This window comes from Pantherophis guttatus, chromosome 1 (assembly GCF_059756535.1).
Source record: "Pantherophis guttatus breed Tessera chromosome 1, ASM5975653v1, whole genome shotgun sequence".
Taxonomy (NCBI): Eukaryota; Metazoa; Chordata; class Lepidosauria; order Squamata; family Colubridae; genus Pantherophis; species Pantherophis guttatus.
This window is the reverse complement of record NC_142063.1, coordinates 294229163-294254897: the sequence shown is the minus strand read 5'-3', so window position 1 is coordinate 294254897 and position 25735 is coordinate 294229163. Positions and strand designations below refer to the sequence as shown.

The window sequence follows — 25735 nt, the reverse complement described above, 5'->3', positions numbered from 1 at the left end:
ATATATTAGGAACACGAGAAAAACAAGTTAACTGCTGACTTTTTTGAAACAGATGAAACAAACTAATGTAATGCCTTAGCATAAGAGATTCTTTTTTTTTTATTAAAAAATGTTAACAAGTATTACAGCAATTTTTCCCATCCCTCCTCCCCCCGTCCCCTCCAACCCCCCTCCCACCCACCCCTGGACTTCCCAGAGCAAAAACAGGATATAGCATAACAAACATAAGCTAAAATAAGCTAACTTTCTGTAGTCCCCAAACTCCCTCTTGCTCTTTAACTCCCCTTTCAACTAACAAAACATGATTTAAAAAGAAAATATTGGTTTCATTCATAAGCTATTTGGAACTTTTTAGTCCGATATTTGTTTTGAATATAATCAATCCATCTTCTCCATTCCGATATATATCTTTCATTTGAATGGTCCTTCAAATACACTGAGATTTTAGCCATCTCTGCTAAATTCACTACTTTTAGTGTCCATTCTTCAATGGTAGGCAAGTCTTCCTTCTTCCAATACTGTGCCACCAAGAGTCTGGCTGCTGTTATTAAATTTAAAATCAGCTTAGTCTCTATAACAGTATAATCTGTAATTATACCTAACAAAAAGAACTGTGGAGTAAATTTTATCTTCTTTTTGAGAAAGCATAAGAGATTCTGTAAGGATGATTAATGCTTTAATTCTCAATATTCAGAGCTTTACTTAGACTTACATATTCAGCAAATATAGAGATAACTATGGAGTAAATAGATGATTTAAAAAAATAACTTGTAAATCTTCCAAAGATTTTAGAGCACATTAAAAAGATTTAGTCATATATTTAGCTCTGCAGGAAATATTTTATATTTTTGAAATAATAAAAACCCAAAACGCTACTGGGCCAAAAAGGAGTTCCATCAAGTAGGGGAGGGAAAAGAGATTCTTCTATTTTGTTAACAGTGGTATACTGAAACTTTAAATAAAGGGATTATGCTTTTATGTTATAATAAGGCTTATTTAGTGGTATTCTAAAAAAGGAAAAAGGATCCTTTGAATTGTTCAAGTTACTATTTGATACTATTGTTAAATTGTAAGATTTTGACAAATTTTACAGAAGGTTCAGCCTTCAAAAATTCATCCAGCACAATCTGGTTTAATGAAAGCCTCTCATAACATCAGATTACTGGTAACTGTTAACAAATCATTGTATTCTGAAAATAATGAAATAGGCTATTAGCTCTGAAGGACTTTCATATGGTGTTCTGTCAATGAGCAATTGTTTTTTTTGAAGTTTCAGAGATAATAAATGTCAAAGATTTACCCCTGTCTTAAAGTTTAATGATACACACACACACAAACACACACACACACACCACTTCAATCACTGGGATTCCCTGTAGATAGATAATTTTATTTTGATCTATCATCAGTTTCAGAAAGATATTAGATCTAGCTGTAGAGAAATACCCGTAACATACTTAAGTATAAATAAAATAATTCAGCATTATACTCAAGGTTGAGCCAGTTTGATGTAATGGTTAAGACAGGCTAGAAACAGGAGACCCTGCATTCTAGTCCTACTTTAGGCAAAAAGGCAGCCGGGTGATCTTGGGCTAATCACTCTCTCTCAGTCCTAGGAAGCCATTATGAAAAATCTCAACAGCAGAATACTATTATAAATAATGTCAAAGTTTCTGGTTTATACACATCCCTACGCAAATATTTCAGACATAACAAAATGCCAACATGGTGAAACAGAACATCACCCTGATAATTTTTCTTAAAGTAATAACTTTTGTTTATTTTCAGTGAACAATAATATTAATTCAGTTAAACTGACTATTTATATGGATGGTTTAATATTACTTCAACTTTCTTCAAAATACAATTGATTACTTACAGCAGAAGCCAATCAACATTTGGTCCATTATGTTTCTGAATGTTAAAGAGATGTCTATACACTTTCATATTCTGTAGTCTATATAGTTATTTTTTTACTGTTCCTCTCTTTATATGTATTGGCATGTTGTAATAACTTTATTTTTAGGCACTAGCTAAACAAGCTATCAGCTGATGTAGCAATGGATTTACCTTCATGACTCTATACCACTAATGATGATACTATATTAACATCATGAATCATTTAATGTAATAACATGAACTAATATTCTATTTAAAAACAAAAATTATGCCAATCATTCTAAGAAATGTAATACTAATAATTATATTCATAAGAATATATTGACTAATGTTTCTCAACCTTTTTTCACCCAGTTTTTCTTCTGTAACACCCCCCCCCCATCCAAGTGCCCTTACTGGGAAAAAGAATACACACATTGCTTGTAATAAATAGACTTTGTTTTAATTTATAATAATTTTAATAATTCAATTTGTAATATACAATTATATACAAAATATTATTTTTAACGTAATTTATTAGACAATGAATGTGACCCTTGGGCTTAGTGAACGGATACAAGGGTGGCGGCGTTTTTTTTATCAATTTCCATTGGATTAAGTGTTAAGTGAAGATCCCCTCTACTCACTATATCCAGGCATTTGTATTAACAAATAAATGATGTAATTGAAATCTGATTCTTTCAAATACAAATAGTCCTCAATTTATAATTGCAATTGGCACCAGGATTGGTCCTAAGTGATGATGTTGTGAAATGTGACATCACATAACAATGGCAATCCAGTCCTATTGTAACCTAAAATGCACAGGTCGTTAGGTGCGAAGTAGTAGGAGTCCTAGATAAAGAGCACAGGGATACCACAATGGGGTAGGGAAGCCCTGACACAGCCTGTGAAAATCTTGGGGACAGGGGTTCTGTGGTACAGCAAAAGCTGCACAAGCTCAGGAAGGCTGGAGAAGAAAGGTACTGGGTGCATGAATATGTGTGAATACATGCGGCTCAGAAAGGAGGGCACAAAGAGGGCATGGGGGTGGGATCTAGGAAAACTTGCTGTCACCAACTTTCCATGGGACAATTCAACATTGTACTAATTGTTTCATTGAGGTACTTTTATTATTGGTGACATTTCTGTCAAAATTATTGTAACTCTTGCATTTTCTGGATTGAAAATGCAAGAGTTGAAAATTGCATGAAAATTGCAATTATTTTATTATTATTGACCATGGTTCCATTAAAATTAATTTGTTGAATTGTCCTATGGCGAGTTATCTCATTCCAGGGGGATGTGAGCGCAGGGAGATTGGAGAAAGAGGATTTGAATGCATGCAAGTGCAGGGAGGCCCAGGTTGTGTGCAAGCACTAAGAGGACAACGAAAGAGGAGAGGGTGTGAGCACAGAGAGGTCCAAGGAAGAGGGCACTTGTGGTTGGTTGCATGTGAAGGGAAGTGCAAGAGGGCCAAGGAGCAAGTGTGAGCAAAAGTGAAAGGGGAATATGGTAATGATACATATGAGTGAAGAAAGTTGGGGTGTGTGGGAAGAGAGAAATTTACCCAAGTAACTTGCAAGCTTCCCTCCCAGCTTCCCCATTGTGTTTGTTTGTGGAAAGCAAGGGAAAGTTGCAAATGATGATCACATGATGGTAGGATGCTGCAATCAGTTCTCCTTATAAGCTGGTTGCCAAGCATCCATATATTGTTCACATGATGTGGGGGCACTGTAATGGCTGGAACTTCTAGGAGTAATGGTAAGTTCTTTCATTTAGCATGTTGTAATTTCAAACCATCAATGAACAAATGATCATAACTTGAAGACTACCTGTATGATGTGGGAAATTTCAAGAAAAATAATTTTCCCATTTCCCAAAGCTGGAGAAACTTTTTGAAAATCGCACTGTTTAATCCAAATTAATGTTTGTCTTGGACATCTGTATCACTGTGTAGTTTTGTGTGTGTTTGTCTGCTTTAGCAGCATCTTTCTAGAAAACCAGGCAGAAAGCAAAGGGGGCTTACAAGCCTCATTCCTCAACAGGCTATGTGTATGAGTAAATGACCATAAGCCAAACCCGGGAGTGTACAGTAGGTAACACCATCTCATATAAAGGGAGTCTTCATGTTACAACCATTCATTCAGCAATTGTTTAAAGCTATATAGAAGTTGAACAAAGGGACATATGACTAGTCCTCAAAGTTTGGTGTCCCTGCAGTCATGTGAATAAAATTTGTGTGCTTGGCGACCAGCTTGCATTAACAAAAGGTTGTAGCATCCTATGCTCACATGATTACCATTTGCAACCTTCCTGCCAGATTCCCACAAGCAAGTCAAAAGGTAGGTCAGCAGGGAAGGTTGTAAATCTATTGGATAATCTCCTTTTTCCACCTTTCTTCACTCACATACACCATGTCCGCCTTTCGCCTTTCCTCAAACATGTTTTTCCCCAGCCTCTCTGTAGCACGTGCAAGCAACCTGCACTCTTTCTCAGGCCTCCCTCAATTCACATACATCTCACACTCTCTTTTCTGGCCTCCTTGTGTTCACACACATCCTTGTGTACCTCTTTTTCAGACCTTCCTGAGTTCACACATACTTTGCATCCTCCTTCCTGGAGGTTCTTGCATTCAAATCAAAAGCAATTATTTGTGTTAAGCTGCATAAAAATGAAAAATTCAGAGATATTGGGTAATATCTGCCAATTACACAAAAGGCTGTGTACAAGTTTAAGTTCTCAGAACTCATCATCAAGAAATACATTACAAAAAATAGAGGATATAAAATGCACAAGCAAGCTTTTTAAAAAGGTGGGTGCAATTTAAAATCTTAAACTCAAAATCATAGGCACTCTCTCAGCTATAAAAAGAAGCAAATGGCAAATCACTTCCAAAATCTTGTCACAAAAAACTGCAAGGACTAGTTCAGGAAATTACCAGAAGTCACATTGATTCAAAGATACCCTCACAAAAGGAAATAAATAAATAAATCAAAGTCAGTCTTGTGACTGATACTGTAAATTCAAAATTTTAATCTGCTATCATTATCAGATTATACTTAATGTTCAAGGACAAGGAATAACACAAGTGGTGAAATCCGAACTGGTTTGCTACGGGTTCACTGGCCGTGCATGCACAATGTGTGCCGAACGTATGCTTTGCGCACATGCACACCAAAAAGAGGTTTGGGAAGATAAGTAGAAGCGAGGGGGGGATCAGCCGTGGTGCGCAATTTAGCTTCGCTAGAAAGCAGGATTTCCTGCTTTCTAGCAAAGCTAAAGCCTGCTGCACAGCAGATCATTGGAAATACTGGTTCAGAGGAACCGGTAGCTTTTTTAAACTACCGGTTCAATTGAACCGGTAACTAACTACCAGTTCGCCCAAACCAGTAGCTTTTTTTTACTACCAGTTCGCCTGAACTGGTAGTCTTTATCACTACCAGTTCGCCCAAACCGGAGCGAACTGGTAGCATTTCACCCCGGAACAACATTTGCTCCCTGCTTCCACCTCAAAATGTTACAGCTCTGTCAGCAATGTTGAGCTAAGCTAAGTACAGATAAATATTTTCAATATATCCTTTTAAACATAGCCTTTAATCCAGGGGTCCCTAGCCCCTGGGCCCATTACTGGGCTGTGGCCCATTGGAAACCAGGCTGTGGAAGTGTCAGATGACCATGCAAAGCTCTATTTGTGCAAATGGCAGATGTGGGCAGCCACCGCTTGCGCGGAACCATCCCCTCTTCCCCCCTCCCATCGCTGCTGGTCCACACAACTGAAAAGAGCCTTGGTAGTACAGTGGTTTAAAGCACCCTGTTTAAAGCACCCTGTTATTAACACAGCTGCCTGCAATTACTGCAGGTTCGAATCTTACCAGGCTCAAGGTTGACTCAGCCTTCCATCCTTTCAAAGGTAAGTTAAATGAGGACCCAGTTTGTGGGAGCAATAAGCTGACTTTGTATAAATATACAAAAGTATGAAGGCTATTGCTTAACGCATTGTAAGCCGCCCTGAGTCTCCGGAGAAGGGCGGCATATAAATCAAATAAAAATTTTTTAAAAAGGTTGCGGACCGCCATTTTAAACTTATCACTTAATCAGCATCATTGTCTTTTTGAAACTATTTGTTTTCTGAAATTTTTTTATAGCAAACTGCAAGCTAACAGCAGAATTCAGTAAGAGGAAGACAAAAGAACAAAGAACAGTGACCAAAAAAAATGTTTACAAATATCATGTGCTATATCATGAATATAACTTCTAAATAAGCAACCCTGATCCTGATTCAGAGACTATAAAAGGAATAAAAGGCAACCAATTTTCTAGAAATGAGAAAAATTTGTGAAAAATCTAATAGTAATTACAAATTAATTATGTAACAACATAAAACACAATTACTTACGAGTCAATAATGATATGGTTGTAAAAAAAGCATATTTTGCACTACAATAATTATTTTGTGCCCCTAGATAATACCTGGCAGAAGAGGATATGTTATGAGTAATAGAATGTGATGGATGCATGACTATATTTTCTATTTATTATTTTAGTTTTGTTTATATTATGAATGGGTTTATTATTTGATTGCTAACTGCCCAGAATCTTCAATAATGGGTAGCATGCAAATAAAGTAAATAAATAAACTAGTGTCTAAATTGTAAGAAGTAATAATTTAATTTTGTTTCATTGAGCACTACAACTTTTTAATTAAAAGATTTGACTGCATATACTTAGTAAAAACAGTTTCTGGGTAGAGGAGAGAAGAAAAAGAGAAAGATAAAAAATTATATATACTTTAACTGTGATATCAACATTTCTCTCAAGACTGTAGTTGCACTTCTCCTTTGTCATGTTTTAATTCTAGTGATTCAAAATGTCTATTACTTTAAGATGGATAACAGCTTGATATATTACCAGCTCAGAATGAAGTGATGTCATTATTGTATTGATCATTAGAGAGAAGGGCAACTATTGTGAATATCCTGCTGCTCTCACTAATTCCAAAAGAAAGCTGCAACAAATTATTTGGACATATTGCAAAGAAAAGACATTGAGGAAATTATTTGCCACCTCTCTTCCAGATGGAACTTCAAGATTTGGCAGAAGACAAAGGATCATTACCACTGTCACACTGGAGCTGTAACACCAATGCAGATTCACTGAATTTCACATAGAATTTCATACAATTTTTATCTAAAAATACTTGTTAAGAGGAGATATATTTTCAGAAACCTTTTGCTTTATTATTAAATTATTTACTTTTTTTAAAATAAATGATCATTACATGTCCAATCAGAGAAGGCCGTGATAAAGTTTCTGGAGAACAACAAAAATTGTTAAATTTCAATAAAAACATTTAATTATCACCATAATTATTATAATAGTTGTATCCTTTTAAAAACTGAACTAACCTTCTCTGGCTTTCCAAATCTTCTTGTGCTGGGCCATTTTGCACTTGTGGGGGAATTTGTGCATTTTGTCGAGGCAATGTTGGACCTGAGGAAAATTAAGTTAAAATTTATATTTTATTACAATATCATTTGTAAAGATGGTCCATTTTTTGAAAAACAAAAGTTCCATCAAGTTTTGACCTCTACTAATGTGTTAATTCTGATAATTTTAAATAAAACCATATTCAGCTCATCAAATTTAGTATCACTATAAAACTGTCTTGTATCTTTGGGCAAGCAAAGTTTGAAGTCAAGTGTTCACCTAAATAAAATGCTGATAGAGGGGAGAAGGAGGCATGATTGCCAGAAGAATCAGTAACACTTTCTAAAGGTAGGTAAGGATACATTGTTTTTATTAGTATCACAAAACCGAATAAAAGCCTGCACCCCTCCCCTTTATTAAAGGATGAACTCCATGCTCTAAGTTTCATTCAAGGAAAAATACCACAATAAGCCAATCTTACAGACACACACAGATCTGCATTTGCATTTGATTATATACATCAAATGGTCAAATTTGTTGACCATTGTTTAAGAATCCAATTGGATGATACGGAAAATGGAATAACATATTTCATATGATCGGTTTACAGTATTTCCCTGAAAATAAGACAGGGTCTTAGTTTGTATTGACCCCCAAAATATGGCCTTGGCCTTATTATTAGGGGTCTTATCCCTAAACCTCAGCCAACCATCTGCTTCGCCAGTGTTGCTCAGACCGCTGCCTCCAGCAATCGTGGCAGATTTTTCGTTTCTTCCCATGCAAACAGCATGAGGAGGAGGGGGAAGGGGGGAACATACCCCACACGTCCCTGCCATCCACGCAGAACGGCCTCACGGAGGCCACTCCTGCAAACCCTAGCTCATGCGCCCATTCTCTTAGTGGCGAGCCGGACACACCGCTGCCACTCGTGAGAAGGAGAGAGAGAGAGGAGGCGCTGCAAGAGAGCCCATTTCTGACATTCTTCTCCTCCCGGGCAGCAGCAGCGTGTTCAGCTTCCCGAATCTGGCTTGCCGATCTTGGCCGGTGAGGGGGTGTGGTAGGTGTTGAGGGGTGGAGCGGCGGAGAAGTGAGATGCATGGAGCAAGACAGGACTCCCCTTGCTGTCCCCTCACCCAGCATGGCAGGACCTGGAAGTCAGGTAAGACATTTAGCCAGATCTCAACTCCACATCCTTTGGAGATTTGGGAGGCGACTAGTTTTCCCCCTCGCTTTTCTCCCCCCCCCAACTTCATTCTTTAACCGGGAGGGGAGGGTGTGGGATGAGGCGTTTCTTGCTTCAGCTGCACAAGTGGCCTTAAAGAGCTGTCCACCTCCCTCAGCCCTGAACCCGACAGCAGAGTGAAACCTCCCCCCCCCGCCTTCAATGTCCAGGCCACGTGAACTGAACACAAGAGATACAAAGAAGCAGTTTGGAAAGGGCCGGCTGCAACTCACGGCATGGTCGTCCGTCCCAGCTTTTTCCACTAACGGAAAACTGATCCAACTTTCTGGGCTTACTCCCCTCCAGATCTGCCTTGGCCGCAATATCCACTTATGCAAATTCGTCATCGGCCATGGTTTTGCAGAAGAAGACTAGACAATGAGATGCAGGATTGCAAAGGGAGACTTGGACTGCTTTTCTAAACTTGGATTAAAGTCCGAGGTTGGTCTGCTCTCCGCCTAGCAATTTCAAGCTCCTGCTGCATTCCTTACATTCAAATGGTCGCTTTCAAATACGGCTGGCCCTTTCCAATCTGCTTCTTTGTATCTCTTGAGTTCAGTTCATGCGGCCCAGACGATGAAGGCTTCACTCTGCTGTCGGGTTCGGGACTCGGGGGGTGGGCAGAGCTTTAAGGCCACTTGTGCAGCTGAAGCAAGAAGCGCCTCATCCCACACCCTCCCCTCCCAGCTAAAGAATTAAGTTGGAGGGGGGGAGAGAAAAGGGAGGGGAAAAAATAGTCACCTCCCAAATTTCCAAAGGATGTGGAGTTGAGATGTGGCTAAATGGTCAGTCTGCTATAACCAAATAAAAGCAGACGGGAGGCTATTCACTCCTGTTGCTTCTCTCCCTGTCTGTCTCTCTGCCTGTCTTCTCCACCATGTCTTACCTGACTTCTAGCTCCTGCCATGCAGGGCGAGGGGATGGCAAGGGGAGTCCCGTCTCACTCCATGCATCTCGCTTCTCTGCTGCTCCACCCCTCCCCACGTGCCACACCGGCCTAGATCAGCAAGCCAGATTCGGGAAGCTGAACGCGCTGCCGCCGGCCGGGAAGAGAAAAACGCCAGAAATGGGCTCTCTTGCAGTGCCTCCTCTCTCTCTTCTTCTCCCGAATGGCAGCGGTGCATCCGGCTTGCCACTAAGAGAAGGGGTGTGCGAGCTAGGGTTTGCGGGAGCAGCCTCCGCGAGGCTGTTCTGCATGGATGGCAGGGGCGTGTGGGGAATGTGGGGCATGTTCCCCCTCCCTCTCCGGCCTTGCTTCCTCACATCGTGTTGTTTGCGCGGCAGTTGTGCATGTATCTAAGTATTTTGGAAGGGCTTATTTTCAGGGGGGGCTTATTTTAGCGCATGCACTCAAAAGCCCAATTTGGCTTATTATCCGGACATGTCCTAGTTTTGGGGAAACACAGTAAAATAAACAAATCACAATGCATGTCGCAACCATGCCATAGTCAAGATGGAAACTAAACAAAAATTGCCTCCAGAAATGTTAGTTATTCAGAACTTCCTAAAGCTAATAGCATAAAAAATAGTTTAGATACCTTCACTGCAATAACTAACCTGATCCTAAAGGGTTATACTGAATTCAGAACATTGGTCAATGTATCACTGAATGCAGAGTTCCTATATTTTAACAGACAGCCATGAACGGGGGGGAAAAACACTTTAATGCTATTTTAAACTATGATTTCTACCACATAAGAAGCCTCTTTTTAAACACCATGAAACCTTTCAAGGGCAAATATTTTTCAACAAAGTGTTCTTTATTTCACGAGGCGGTAATAAACTTACAAATTTAAAAATTTGGAATGTTGAATAAAACTGTCTATTTTTCTCCAAACAATGAAAATATCTCCTTACCTCATCCACTAGACTTGTAGGATTTTGATGATTTTAAAATTGAAGGCTGCCCCATGTTCCAGTTCACATGGACTTCAGTCGACATGTAAGTTAGGGCAATTTGAGACTCCCCCCCCAATTCAAACCACCAGCAGCTGTAGCTGCTGCAATCAGTGATATAAGATGCTAGAAATTATAGTGGGTTCACTATGGTGACTGCCTGATCTATTATCTCAGTCCCCTCCCAATTTTGAAGTTTTCTGTTAATTTCAAAATGTTTGGTTAATGTGTAATATTGTTAGTATCTTCTTCTTAGTTCACAGTTCTTTAAGAAGGAGATAATGATCCAAAATCATCCCAACAGAAAAAAACTCTACTCCTGCTTCGCCGACTTTCTGAAGAAAAAAAACAATAAGAAGCTATAGCTGCAACTAAAGCAAGCTGAATCTGTACCTAAGTTAAAAGTCCCAGTCTCCAAGGAACTTCAAAAAGCTATTTTAACTCTAGAGTTCTCTGAAGATACAGAGACCCCAGAGAATCCATCTACTTTGGATGTGCTTGTAATTTTAAAACTGCTTTCTCATGATTTGAAGCAATTAAAAATTTATGTAGATGCTCTTAATATGTCTTTTGAGACATAGTTTCTTCCTCTTAGATAAGAATGTGCTGGAGCTTCAAGAAACAGAAACTGGTTCTCATGAATACTGATTAAATCAACCTGAATTTGCTGATAAGTAATACATCAAAGTTTTTGATGGGATGCAGAAAAGAAATAAAGCTACCCAGAATGAATTATCCTATTTACTGGTTTCTGAAGCAGAACTAATGTACATTTTTAATGTTCTTTATGACACCAAATCAAATCAATCTTTAATATTTGTGGAGTCTAGGTGGGCCGTATCTGCATATGTAATTACATTTTTCTAACTATAATTGTCTCCAATAAGGAAAGCGTAAAAAGGAGAAAGTAATAATGGTGAAATTGTTGGGTTTATTATTTTCCTTATAGAATTGCATATAGAAAATGGTACATAGAGTACAGGGAACATCTCATTTTGAAAATATATACTTTCAGGTATAAATCACAAACTATTTACATCACCATCAGAAAGTTAAACAATTTATAATACAGATATGGGATACACAAACAGAAATTAATATAGAAATGATATAGAAATAATAACCTTACCGGAGTCTTGTGAATTTAACACTTCTAAGGCATGCATCATGGCACTTGCAAAGACATTGGCATCTTCTTTGCTGCCAAAGTTGAGACCATATACTTGTCTAGCATCCCGCCACTGATGGAAAGTCTGTGTTGCTTGATTGTATTTTAATCCTTTTGGAATGGCACAATTGATTACCACCTAAACAAGCAATGGAAAAGTTATGCCCTACTTGGGTTTATTATGATGCACACAATTTTATCTTTTTGCTCCAAAACAATTAAATGGATTTAGTTTTATAGTTGAAAACTCTAAAATAACATGATACTTAGTATACAATCTTCCAAATAATTGCTAAACGTGAATATTTAACTATAATTACAAACAGGATGAGATAAATCATAAAAGACAAAGTCCATATGCTGAAGATAATAGAAAAAGTCTGGATCTGCATAAGATGCTGAAAGGATCCTAAGCATATATTTTCTTTGGATTTATTCATGGTGGAACTACCAGAAATGATGGTCCCAGGCCATTTATATCTGATTTCTAGAAGCATGCAAGACTAATAACACATAAACGCATACTTTAGCATACAAAAAGCTGAGTTACATTCCAAAGTGATGTATAAAAATGCTTGTATGTAACCTTTTGTGTCAAAAGTAGGCTGTGTATGTGTTAACTGTGATTTTTCAGGTTATTATCATGTATGCTCTGGGTCTGCCTGCTCATAAGTACAGCTTTCATTTCCCACATCCATTTCCCTTCCACAGTAGGTCAGAAAAAAATATATTTGGAGATTGACAGGCTGTATCAATAAATGGACAACACTAAAAATTATAAATAAATACTCTAATTGCTTTTCTTTATGACTGTGTCACATAGAGATGCAACATTAAACAACTTTTACATATGTATAAAGATAATGATAAAAACATTATCTAAAAGTGTCTTCTGGAGTACTGGAAGCATACACCTGCACAACTTCAGAACTCTCATGTCTTGAAGAAATGGATAAGGCATTCAGATGGAGTTTAGTAAAAGACATGTTAGCTGTGCCCATTACATCACAAATGAGGCTTCCCCCAAGATGGTGTGCTGAGCAGCAGGGTGATTTTTTGTCTCCTGCCAACAAGCATCTACTTATACCGCCAAAGCTGGATTAGTCAGCCACAAATTCAAATAAAATTTACAGTAGGTATTCCCTATTTATTATTATTGTTATTTACTTTATTCATTAAACATGAAACTCTGTATTATTATTATTATTATTATTATTATTATTATTATTATTATTATTATTATTATTATTAAAGTTCATTAAATTGGGGTTTCCTTAAAAATCTCTTCTTCCCAGTCCTTTCACATCAGTTTAGGCTTTAGAAAAGGCAAAGAATAAGACACATTATTGCTGATACATATTGAATAAATCAGAAAGCTAAAGAATATAAAAAATAAGTCAATATATGCTTCACGTATTATAGAAATACCTCTGATTTGATTACCCATGTCAAGTTCTGCAATGTCGCTGGGAAAAATGGAAATCACATAATGCAAGACCTACAGACAGGTCAGGAAGCAACACTCCAGCTGGAACATGGCAAAACATGAGTCCAGGTCAGCAAAGGTATGAAACAAAGCAGTTTACTGTCCCCTTATTTATTCAAGCTACATGCTAAATAAATACTGAGAAAGGCTGGATTGGATCAGTATGGTTTTAAAACTGCAAGTAGAAACATTAATAATCTATGCTGATTACACAACTCTGATAGTTGAAAATACAAACTATCTGCAAGCTGTAAAGTGAAAGTGTAGACTTCAAACTGAAAATAAAGATAAAAGTTGTCAACTATTAACACTGAAGAAACCAGCAATTAAGAAATACATCACAAATGAGGCTTCCCCCAAGATGGTGTGCTGAGCAGCAGGGTAATTTTTTGTCTCCTGCCAACAAGCATCTACTTATACCGTCAAAGCTATATGGTGCACAAACGGGAGCAGCTAAGAATGATCTAAGACAGGGGTGTCAAACTCAATTTCATTGAGGGCCACATCAGGGTTGTGTTTGATCTTGGAGAGCATGGCCAGAGTGGGTCTCGCCAGCTTGACATCACTTGTGTCAGGGGTGCCTGTGGTGGCCCGAGTGCTCTGCCAGCGAAAACGGGCTGCCAAGTACCTGTGGAGGTACTTATAATAGAGAAATCTGGGGGATGGGGAATGACAAGCAATTGTTGGAAAAGATACCAATCAAAATTTTAAGGGACTTTTTTTATTATTAAGAGGCAAATGATGGATGGATCAGAGATAAGGATTGTGATTTGTGGTAGATAAGAAGCCACTGTAGACCCTCTACAAGTTAAATACAATAATAGATTGTTAATAGAGAATTTGAAGCTTGACTTTGCTATTAGTTTACCTGTTAACTACCTTTTTTAATATACAGTAGATAGCTGACTGATCAAATTGGTTGCAAACAGACTTGTAGAAGTTTATAAATTGTGGGCCTGCTTCACAAGAGAGGAAATTATTATTGCTGCAATATACTTATTGGTATTCAACTGGGGGAAAAATATAGGTATATGTGTCTTTGTCTTTTTTTTTTTTCAAATGCACATTTTTGTTTTTTTTAGCTTTGTTTTGTTTTTGTAAGATTTCTTTTAACTTTCTGAATAAAATAAAACATTTATGGGGGGCGGGAAAGAAATACAACACAAAGTTACACTGGAAAGTGCAAAGAAAGCCTTGGAAATAATATCCAGATGATATAATGGGGATCTATACCAACAAAGACTAGGATCGTATCAATAATGGTTTTCTCTGTGCCAGTGTGCCACTCTATGGAAACAAAAACTGAATTTTGAAGGAGCAGAATAGAAAGATTATTAATGCTTTTGAACTTTGGTGTTGAGGGAGATCTACACAAGGGACAGCAAAACAAACTAATTTATTTTATTTATTTATTTTATTTGATTTTTATACCGCCCTTCTCCAACAGGACTCAGCCGAGATAAAACATAACATATAAAATTTAAAAAACAGTTTAAAAGACATTAAATAATTTCGGTCCTCAATTTAAAACAACCCAGTTAAAACCAATTTCAAATTAAAACTGAAATGATGGGATCAAGCCAGCCCGGCTAGATGAAATAGATGTGTTTTCAGGGCCCGACGAAAAGTCCGGAGGTCTGGTATCGTGCGTATCTCTGGGGGTAGGTCGTTCTAGAGGGCGGGTGCCGCCACAGAGAAGGCTCTCCCCCTGGGGGTCGCCAGCCGACATTGTCTGGCCGACGGCACCCTGAGAAGGCCCTCTCTGTGCGAGCGAACTGGCCGGTGGGAGGCTATTGGCGGCAGAAGGCGGTCTCGTAGATACCCCGGCTCTAAGCCATGGAGTGCTTTAAAGGTGGTCACCAACACCTTGAAGCGCACCCGGAAGACCACCGGAAGCCAGTGCAGCTCGCGCAGGAGAGGTGTCACATGGGAGCGCCCCGTTGCTCCCATAATCCCCCGCGCGGCCGCATTATGGACCAACTGGAGCCTCCGGGTGCACCCCAAGGGGAGCCCCATGTAGAAAGCATTGCAGTTGTCCAGGTGGGAAGTGACGAGTGCCTGAGTGACCGTGTGTAGGGAGTCCCCATCCAGTAAGGGACACAACTGGCTTATCAGGCGGACCTGATAAAAAGCCCCCCTGGCCACGGCCATCATATGCTCTTCTAAAGACAGCCGTGCATCCAGGAGGACGCCCAAGTTGCGAGCCCTCTCCGTGGGGGCCAATGATTTGCCCCCAATAACCAGCGATGGCACCAGCTGGCTATATCGGGATGCCGGAAGCCACAGCCACTCGGTCTTGGAAGGGTTGAGTCGGAGCCTGTTTCTCCCCATCCAGGCCTGCATGGCCTCCAGGCACCGGGACATCACTTCAAGGGCATTGTTGGGATGGACTGGGGTGGAGATGTACAGCTGAGTGTCATCAGCGTACTGATGGAACTCCACCCCAAAGCCACGGATGATCTCACCCAGCGGCTGTACATAAATGTTGAACAGAAGGGGCGAGAGGACCGACCCTTGTGGCACCCCACAAACAAGGCGCCTCGGGGTCGACCGCTGCCCCCCTGCCAACACAGATTGCGACCAGTCAGAGAGGTAGGAGAACCACCGCAAAACGGTGCCCCCCACCCCCAACCCCTCCAACCGGTGCAACATGATACCATGGTCGATGGTATAAAAAGCCGCTGAGAGATCTAACAGGACTAGGATAGAGGAACAACCCCTATCCCAAGCCCTCCAGAGATCATCCACCAACGCGACCAATGCCGTTTCCGTGCTGTGCCCAGGCCTGAAGCCGGACTGGACCGGATGTAGATAGACAGCTTCATCCAGGTACTGTGGAAGCTGCCGCGCCACCACACTCTCAACAACCTTCGCAATAAAACGAAGGTTGGAGACTGGACGATAGTTAGCCAAAACAGCCGGATCCAGAGAGGGCTTCTTGAGGAGGGGCCTCACCACCGCTTCTTTCAAGGTGGCCGGTAAGACACCCTCGCTCAAAGAAGCATTAATAATCCTCTGGAGCCAGCCTCGTGTAACCTCCCGGGAAGCCAGCACCAACCAGGAGGGACACGGGTCCAATAAACATGTGGTCGCATTCAGCCATCCCAGAATCCTGTCCATGTCCTCGGGAGCCACAGGATCAAACTCCTCTCAGATAACACTCTCAAGACCTGCCTCAATCATCCCGTCCGGACTTACCCAGTCAGAGGCCAGACCTTCCCGAATCTGAGCGATCTTGTCATACAGATACTGCACAAAATCCTCAGCTCGACCCTGCAAGGGATCATCCCGCGCTCCCAGATGGAGGAGGGAGCGGGTCACCCTAAACAGGGCAGCTGGGCGATTATCTGATGACGCAATAAGGTCGGCAAAATAGCTAGATTTTGCCGCTTTCATCGCCACTAGGTAGGTCTTAATATGAGACCTCACCAGTGTTCGGTCGGATTCGGAACGGCTGGTCCTCCAACCGCTCTCCAGGCGTCTTTTCCGGCGCTTCATCTCTCTCAGCTCCTCGGAGCTAAGGAGCTAGGTGAGGTCGGTACCGGGTCAGAGGCCGCAAAGGCACGATGCGGTCCAAAGCCCCAGCGGCCGCACTGTCCCAGGCGGCCACCAAGTCTTCAGAAGAGTCATGAGCCAGAGTCTCAGGAAATGACCCAAGCTCCATCTGGAACCTATCAGGATCCATCAGGTGCCTGGGGTGGAACCACCTAGTCAATCCCGCCTCACTGCAGCGGGGTGTAGCGGTTAGAAAATCAAGTCGAAGGAGCGAGTGGTCAGACCATGACAAGGGTTCAATGACTGTATCCCCTGTATCAAGGCCACTCGACCACTGACCAGAGATAAAAACTAAGTCCAGAGTATGTCCACCCGTGTGAGTAGGGCCATGAATTAACTGAGTCAGGTCCATGGCCATCATGGAAGCCATGAACTCCCGAGCCACCTCAGATGTTTCACCGATGGATGGCAGATTGAAATCCCCCATGACCAAAAGTCTGGGGGTATCAACGCCACCTCGGCTATGATGTTGAGCAGCTCAGCAGGGCCGTTGCCACATGGCAGGGACCCAGGTACGTGATCAACAAGCCCATCTGCACTCCACGGCCCCACTTCACAAGAAGGGACTCACATCCGGCTATCTGTGGAACAGTGGCCTCCCTCAGATCAAGACCTTCCTTTATAATAACCACCACCACCCCGCCCCTGCCCTGAGCTCTCGGCTGGTGGAATGCACGGAAGCCTGGTGGGCACATATCTACGAGGGGAACTCCCCCCTCCTGGCCCAACCAGGTCTCCATAATACCTGCCAGGTCTGCTCCCCCCTCCTGAGTAAGATCGCAAATGAGGGGGGCTTTATTTACCACGGACCTGGCATTGCACAACAACAGCCGAAGGCTCGGGCCCTGAGAGTCTGAACAGCCTGGGGAACGAGAAGGGCTATGGGGACCGGGGCATGCCACCGCTCGGAGATAGCGAGTGCACGCCCCCACCACATGATATGGCCCCCTGCTCCCGCCATAACTGCCCCTCCCACTCAGCGTATTGATGGAAAAGGCCTCAGCAGAATGAACTCTAATGCCCCCCTTACCTCCGGAATCTTCACCCTCCGTGGCCCGACTGACAGCTGGGCCAGACCCTTCCCCCGTGGGTTAAACCCCAAACCCACACAACCCTCCCGCCCCCTAAAACCCCTTAAAAATCTATCTAAAAATTTCCCCAGAAAACCCCTCAATCCCCTTTTTGCAACATGCCACCTCCTGGGGTGCCAAAGCCCGTCATAAAAGTAGGCCCTCGATAGAGTGGAGGGCCACACCTGCGAGAGGGGGGAATCTCACAGAATAAAAAGCTCCGCTGGTGCATACATCTAAATAATCGGGGGAAGCCCACGGCCAGGGGGTTAATCAAGTTGGTCCAAATTCTGGAAGGTATATCCAGTTAGGTCCAAGTCAATAAACTCCACTGCTCTCTCACAGCAGTGGATGGAGTCTTAAGCCATTTTGGGGCCAGATGTCGACACCAGCCGCCCTCTCACGAAAACTGGGAAGGGCCAAGAACCGCAGTCATCGTCCGACTCCATACCAGACTTGAAATCCAGGGTATATCCCTCTACAATGGGAAGCATTGATGACAACCATCAATCTACAGGACCACGGGCCAGGAAGAGACTCCGGTGGCTGCACCTTAGGTGAATCAGGAGGCCATAAAAAAGTCCATGGGAGGCAGATGTCACATTGTCCAGAGGCCACCTCCAAATGATAAATAGCCTCACAGAGGCTAATAGACCACACGAGGCACAGAAGACCTGGCCAGAGATCTTTCACGGCCAATGGGGTCAACAATGCCTCTAGCTCACCCCCCATCCACATGAGGGAGGGGGAGAGCCTCTGGAACAACCAGGGGTGGGCCCTCTCCAAGTGGGTCACCCCCCCCATGGCCGCAACAGGCAGTCCCAAAAACAAACGTTGGTAGCATAGTTGGTATAATGGTCAGAGTGCCCCTCGCTCTCCCAATACAGGCCTCCTGTCCCTCTTCGCCCTCTCTGATGTCATCCCCCGCAGCCGTTCATCCCAGCGTCGCAGCCAACGCCAACGTCGACATCGCCAGCCCTCCGAAGTCGCCTCCATCCACCACTGGGTCTCGCAGGAAACTCCTGCCATCCCCACAGATTCCCCTGGAGCGCCAACGAGGGGTAGCATCGCCGACGCCATCGCTGCCGCGGGGAGACGCCGAGGCCGCTCTCACCCAGCTGCAAAGCTGCAGCATAGCCGTCTCCGCCCTCGTCCTGGCCGTCGCATCCTGGAGAGCAACGAGCTCTCAAGATATCAAAAGAGACCGGTGGGAAGCTCCCCTCACCGGGCATGGGGCATAACTAGCTGGTCCAGCCCCCCAAAGCCCCCAAAAGCCGGGAATATTTCCACTGGCATCGCCACCGCTCAGCTGAGAACGGCCATCTTGGACATGCGCAGAAGATTATGTTGTTGCACTCAATATAGAAATAACCAGATTTAAATCATTTGACTATATGCCATTGTGGGGGTCACAGTTAGCAACAATATAGATAAAGTTTCTCCATGGCAAACTGTTCCTAACTTGGTCATTCAGGTTTGCTGATGATGCACTCATCACCACCTTACTCCTAGATGTCCTCTTCTCTTTCCTTCCATCTTTCCCAGAATTAGAACCTTCTCCAGAGACCTTGATCTTTGTATAATGTCTCTGAAGTAGGATAATCTGAGTCTGCAAATTATTATTATTATTGGGGGACATATTATGCAAAGACCCAGCTGTCTTGAGAAACGTAAAATGCTGGGCATGTAGAAGAAAAGACAAGAGAATAAATTGCAGCAAAGTGGATGAGTGTACTTTTGGAAGATATGAAAAACAAGGTTAAGGCAGATCACTCTGAAAAGGATCTATGTCATTCCCAAAAATCAAATTCCAATTTGACAGCACATTTTTTAAAAAATCAATCTGATAAAACAAATACAATTATTTTTTTCCCACTTTAACGCAGTGTCTTGAAAAATCCCATTTTTTTTCTATGTGAACTGAAACATCTGTGTGAACTTCTATTCTTATGCAGGCTTTAGAAGTATCTTTTCTGTGGGTATTGGTATGGCCAAGAAAAGTTAAGAACTACCTAACATTTTATATTATAAAAGTCAAATATTTATTTTAAACATTCGTATAGCTGCTCATCTTAAAACCAAACTGTGGATGGTTTACAATAAATAAAAACAATATATGCAATCATAAAAGCAAAGACATGATAATAAAACCAAAAGCAGGGGAAAAAAATGGTACAACCACAATACTTCCCTGATGCAATCTGCAACATTCTCATCCAACTTTGTCTTTACCCTGTCCTAGAACAACCAGGTCTTAAGTGTTCTCTGGAAATGTTAAAAGGGTGGGGGCTTGTCAGGTTTCAAGAGGCAGGATGTTCTAAAGGGTAAGGTCCAGGCACACTTCCAACAACCTGAAAGTGGCAATGTTTAAGGGAAGGGACCTGGAACATGCCTACCTCTCCACTCTGGTGGGATAGACAGATACCCTCAGATAGCCTGGTCTCATGCCATGAAGCACTTTTAAGGTGATAATGAGCACCTGGAATTGCACCTGGAAAGAAACTGGGAGCAAGCACACAACAGGGATATAATATGGGCAAACCAAAGGGCATCCAACACTGAATGCATCATTGCATTCTGGACCAGTTGTAACTTCCAAGTGGTCTTCATGAGCAGCCCCATGTACAGCACATTGCTGGAATCCAATAGGAAGTGACCAACACAACTGACTGTTAGCAAGACCTCCCAATCCAGGAAAGGGCACAATTGGTTAGTAAGGCAAATCTGGGCTAAAAATCCTCTAGCCACAACTGCCACCTGCTCATCAAGCAGTATCTGCAAGTCTAGGAGGACCTCTAATCTGCATACGAGCACTATCCATGGAGCGCCCATTCAGAGTAAAAGATGGGATATCATCAGACCCCAACAGGCCAAAAAGCCACTCCATCTTGCCAGGTTTAAATCAAAGCTTGTTTCTCCCATCCAGATCCTCTTAACTTCCAGGCACTTGTTCAGTACCGTGATCGCCATTAGTTGACTCATCAGAGGTAATATAACAGCATTGCATACTGGCAGGTGATCTTACCTGTTTTATGTAGATGTTGAAGAGGAGAGGAGAGAAGCCCAAGCTTCAGACACCCTACACTGCAGGGCCTAGAGCTCAGACTCTCCTTGTCCCACCAACACTGAATGAAACTGGCTGTGATGAAAGGAGAACTGCCACAAAACAGCATCTCCCACTTCCAGTCCCTGAAGCCAGATCAGAAGGATACTATGGTTTATGGAACTGAAAACTGCTGAGAGATCCAGGACAGTTATAGTTACACTACCCCCATCTTAAAACCTCCATCTGAAAGTGCAACCACTGCTACCTCACTGTACCTCAGCCTGAATCCAGCCTGGAAAAGGTCCAGATACTTTTAAATAATTTACTTTATCCAGGGTTATCTGTAAGTAAGTGCCAACAGCCTCTCAACAACTTTTCCTAAAAAGGGAAGATTGGAAACTGGACAAAAGTTGCCTAAAACCATTGGGTCAATAGATGGCCTCTTGAGAAGGGGGCAAATCATCACTTCCTTCAAAGCAGTTGGCACATCCACATCACTATTTCCTTCAAAGCAAGTGGCACGTCTGCATTAACCATCACTTGGATTCAAGTGCATATCACCTTCCAGGAGGCACTGACCAACCACGGGGGATATAAGACCAGAATACAGGTAGCCAAACTCACAGCCATGAGGACTCTGTCCATTTCTTCAAGAGCAATTGGCTAAAACTCCTCCACATTTTTGTGTAAGAAGTTGTTTAAAAAAAAAGATTATTGTTCAAAAATTTGTAGGGAAAAGTTTTCTCAATATAACTTCCAATTAATGTTATTATCATACTATTAAAAATCTACTTTTTTCTAAATACTGAAACATGCTATATTCCTTAACATAATAAGACTTGATAAGATTGTATATCAGGTAATATTTTACTCTTTATAAAGCCTTCATACAACTGAGTTATTGCTATTGTAATATCTTTATATTTGAGTAAAGCATTATATTGATAATCAGGGTTTTTTTTCTTTTTTTGAGCTAAAGATATTACTATGAGTTTTAGATTCCAAGAGGCTTCTAGGCTTAAAGAGATACAATTTGCATCTAAAGAGATCTGTATAGGCCCAATTGCTTGCCTGGACAACTGAGTTTCAAACAAAAAATAGAACCGTCCATCTCATTAATAGTTTAGGCAGAATTGTTTTGAATCCAGCTAAAATTGTACCCCATTAGCATTTCAATTCTGGAAGCACATACTGTCTTACTTATGGAGGCAGGAATATTTTCAGCAGGTTGTACAGTAATGAAATAACCCTGGGAGAATAAACGAGTTATCAAAACTATTTTATTAATGGGATGATGAAAAAGTCTTTAAACAAAACCATTTGATTTTTTATCAAAAGGAATATTTCTAAGTAGAAGATAGAGACCAAAAAATATCTTGGATAAATCAGTTGGTGAATACTGGTCCCCACAAGCCTACAATATTCCTTATATTTTTATTTTTCCAACATTCAGCCACTAGCACTTACTTCAGTTAATATTGTCTGCTTTCAGAGAAAGACCAATATAACAAACTTTAATTAGTTTTGTAGTTAATAATATTTAGAAAACCTTAAAGTATGACTGAATAATACAGTAAACTTCCCTTTCATCAGTTTTATCCTTGCACTGGTTTTAATCAACTAAAAAGACAATGTTTATTATTTGTAAAAAAAGAATATTAAATAACTCACCTGATGATCCTGAATCTTCCTGCCAACTACTCTGAATGTATTGTTGCCTGTATGATGATATATATGAACTCTGCTAAATCCAGTAGATCCACCAGCTGGTACCCATTTCTTATTGGCATCATCATAGACCATTACAGCAGCTCGTGCTTGGCAGATGCTCTGCTCACTATTAAGGCAAAGAAAAATAAATAGGTAGAAAAGAGTATAAGCACAAATCTGAAATGTTTTTCATGAAAATAGCATCCATGCCAACAGAATCCATGCCAATATGTGACAAATGAAGCCACAACTTTGAAACACTATAGGATTAGTGGACAACCCTGCACCAGCTAGACCTGTAAAATGCTTGAGCAGATGGGCCAAGATGTCATTTAATAGGAAATTGAAATAAATGTATCATGACATTTAAAATGTCATGATTTTAAAATAAGATGTATCATTACATCTAAAATCAAAGCTGCAATTATATTTTTTCAGAAACTATCCCTAAAACCTATATAAACTCATTTTTCTAAACATCATACTCAAACTTTTTCTCTAGTCTGATATTTTATTTCAAGAAAGCTACCATTTGGCAAAGCATTAGGATACTTTTATGGTATATTAGAAAACCCAAGACTCCCGTGTCATCATTTTAGAGATATTTTCTTAATTAACACCTGGGGACCCACATACACACCCCACCCCATGGTGCCTTTTGCACACCTCTGCATATCCTCTCCAATGCAGAAAGTGCACTGGGATGCACTGCAGGTTGGAAAGAGTACACAGGTGTGCATGAGGAGCTGCAGGGGTGGGGGAGGGTATGCAGGGGTGGTGACACAGATCAGGAAGAGTACACAGCCAACGCACTGCAAGGACAGAAGGGCCAAGAAGGTTGCGTGGGTTGGGGAAACCTATCCAAGCAATTTGTAACCTTTCCTGCTGCTTCCCCATTGTTGATACTTCTTGCTAGCTTCCAAAAATCAAACACTTTGCTTATGGGAAGTTGTCAGGGAGTGCTGGAAATAACCCCAGCTGATTATGGCAGCATTGAAGCGGCTACAACTTCTCCAAATTTCATTCCCAAAGGAGTAATAGGCCCTGGCATTCTGTAAGTTTGAGGTAAATTGGTTCAAAAACAGATGCCCTACAATGCACCATTTAGCCCAATTAAAGGTTACAAACAGACACAAGAGTTTTAGTAGTATATAGGTCAGTATTTATATCTATCTATCTATCTATCTATCTATCTATCTATCTATCTATCTATCTATCTATCATCTATCTATCATCTATCTAAAATATAACTCAGACACAGGTTTTCATGAATTTAAGATAGGGTAAGGAAAATGTTGAGTCAAACCTAGAAAATTAATAACACCGTACTAAGCCAAGAAACTATATCACATCCCTCTGTACTTTTAATATAAAGTACCCATTCAAGTTCTATCCTTCTACAAGGAAAGCTTATTACTATGAATTTGAAGCATAATAAAATATGAACTAGAAACATTAGAAATAATGTCTACTTAGTTCAGCCTCAAAGAAACTTCAAGGACATCTGTTGTGAATGAGACAAACTAGCTTATGGTAATTGACACATACTTTCCCACCTGTTATTTGCTTAGCTTTTTTTGGCTCTAACAGTTTTGACTTCCAGATCAATAAAAATGTCCAATGTAGAAAGCCTTTTTTAAAAAATTAGGTCATGACATCCTTAAAGGGTAATGAAGCCCAGTCATTTACACACATCTTATTTAAAAACAACCATATAGTTATATAACCAGCTTTCTACCTGCTCTTTAAAATTTATACAACTGAGATACGGATTTCTACTTTGGAAATGTGCAATTTTAGATAGCTGGCATCTAAACCATTACAAATTTCTCCAAAGCATCCATTATCAGCAAATACATATGAAACATGTATTATTGTTGTTTTAAGAATGTAAAATTATTATTTAATACGTATGTAGCACCAAACATGACTACTGTTAATATTGATAGTATTCACTATATCTATTGATGTGCTATGCTTGGTGTCAACTTTCAATAATCATCTAAATCTTGTCCAGGATGTTCTGTCCCCAACCAGGTCTTCCAATAATATACCATTACTCATCATTATATACTGGTCCATAATACATAATGCTCTAATGTTTATTAAATTAGCTTTTCTGGAACTTATGGTAATTGAATATATTGTGCATAATAAACCGTTATAGTATTTTTCCTACATTAAAATTCTACTTCATAACTTGTTTACTGGAAAATTTGCATATCTATATTTACTTATCACCATATCAGGAAGAACCAAGGAGGAATCCAGTGCTTGGATAATGAAATGAAATGAAACTATCCAATAGGGCTCCTGAAATACACAGTCCTTCCGATGGCCCCCGAGACCCACCATCTGAGGGAAGCACGTACCTTGGCCAGCAGAGTCACCTTGGACTTCGATGTGCTGTCCGGCCCTCTGCGCTGGTAGAAGGAACCATTGAAACTGGCGTGCATGTCTGCATGCCCAAGGCACTATTGAAATACAGGAAATAAATTTGCCTAGCAGCTGAGACAAGCTAAGCAATGTCACCTGTCTCTGGGCTAAAATATGCTCTAGCAGTGTCCTGATGTCCTGTTGTCTGTCGGGCGACAGGAAGACCTGGCCCTTTACTGAGTCAATCAGTGCCCCAAGGTGAGTAATGCATGTTGTGGGCTGCAAGTGACTCTTTTTCCGGTTGACTGAGAAACTGTGAAGAGTGAGAATGTGGCATACAGTCTGTAGATCTTGTTGAGCCTGGTGATGGGAATGAGACAGGACCAATATATCGTCTAGGTAACATAAAACACATACCGGGACGAGGCACGCGGCATATTGAAGTCGCAACTGCTGCCAGCAGTTTGGTGAATGTTCTCGGGGCCGATGACAGGCCGAACAGCATGGCGCGATATTGATAATGCCTGTTGGCATACGCAAATCTCAGAAATCTGCGGTGCTCCTGATGTATGGGCACGTGGGGATACGCCATCTGTAGGTCTAGTGATGTCATGACATCCCCATCTCTTACACAGTCTAATAATTATTCACAATGTATTAGTCAGAGACTGAGTGTATGTTCCTTTAAATTTTGACTTGGTTCCGCCTCCTCTGCTCGGCTGACGTGTTTTGTTCACTAACAGAGAATGAGGAGCCCCAACGGTAAGTCAGCAACTGGAGCCAACCGGACCTGAAGACAGACTGAATAGGGTGGGTTGGATTCTCCAGCAGCGCGCTGAGAAGGGATGTTCAGGTAAGCAACGTCTGTTCTCCAGCGCGCTGCTTGGAGAATCCAAAG

At 41.3% G+C, this 25735-nt stretch overlaps 1 protein-coding gene across 2 annotated transcripts in view; it reads right to left on the bottom strand.

Moving 5' to 3' along the window:
• Positions 1-25735, bottom strand: part of ENAH (ENAH actin regulator) — a 95532-nt gene that overhangs the window by 26111 nt on the left and 43686 nt on the right. For both annotated transcript variants that reach the window (XM_034427922.3, XM_034427920.3), the window contains exons 2-4: positions 22423-22588; positions 11556-11733; positions 7287-7371 (exon numbers count right to left, since the gene is read on the bottom strand). In XM_034427922.3, coding sequence (XP_034283813.1) covers positions 7287-7371; positions 11556-11733; positions 22423-22588 — 429 coding nt within the window. The remainder of the gene's footprint in view (positions 1-7286; positions 7372-11555; positions 11734-22422; positions 22589-25735) is intronic.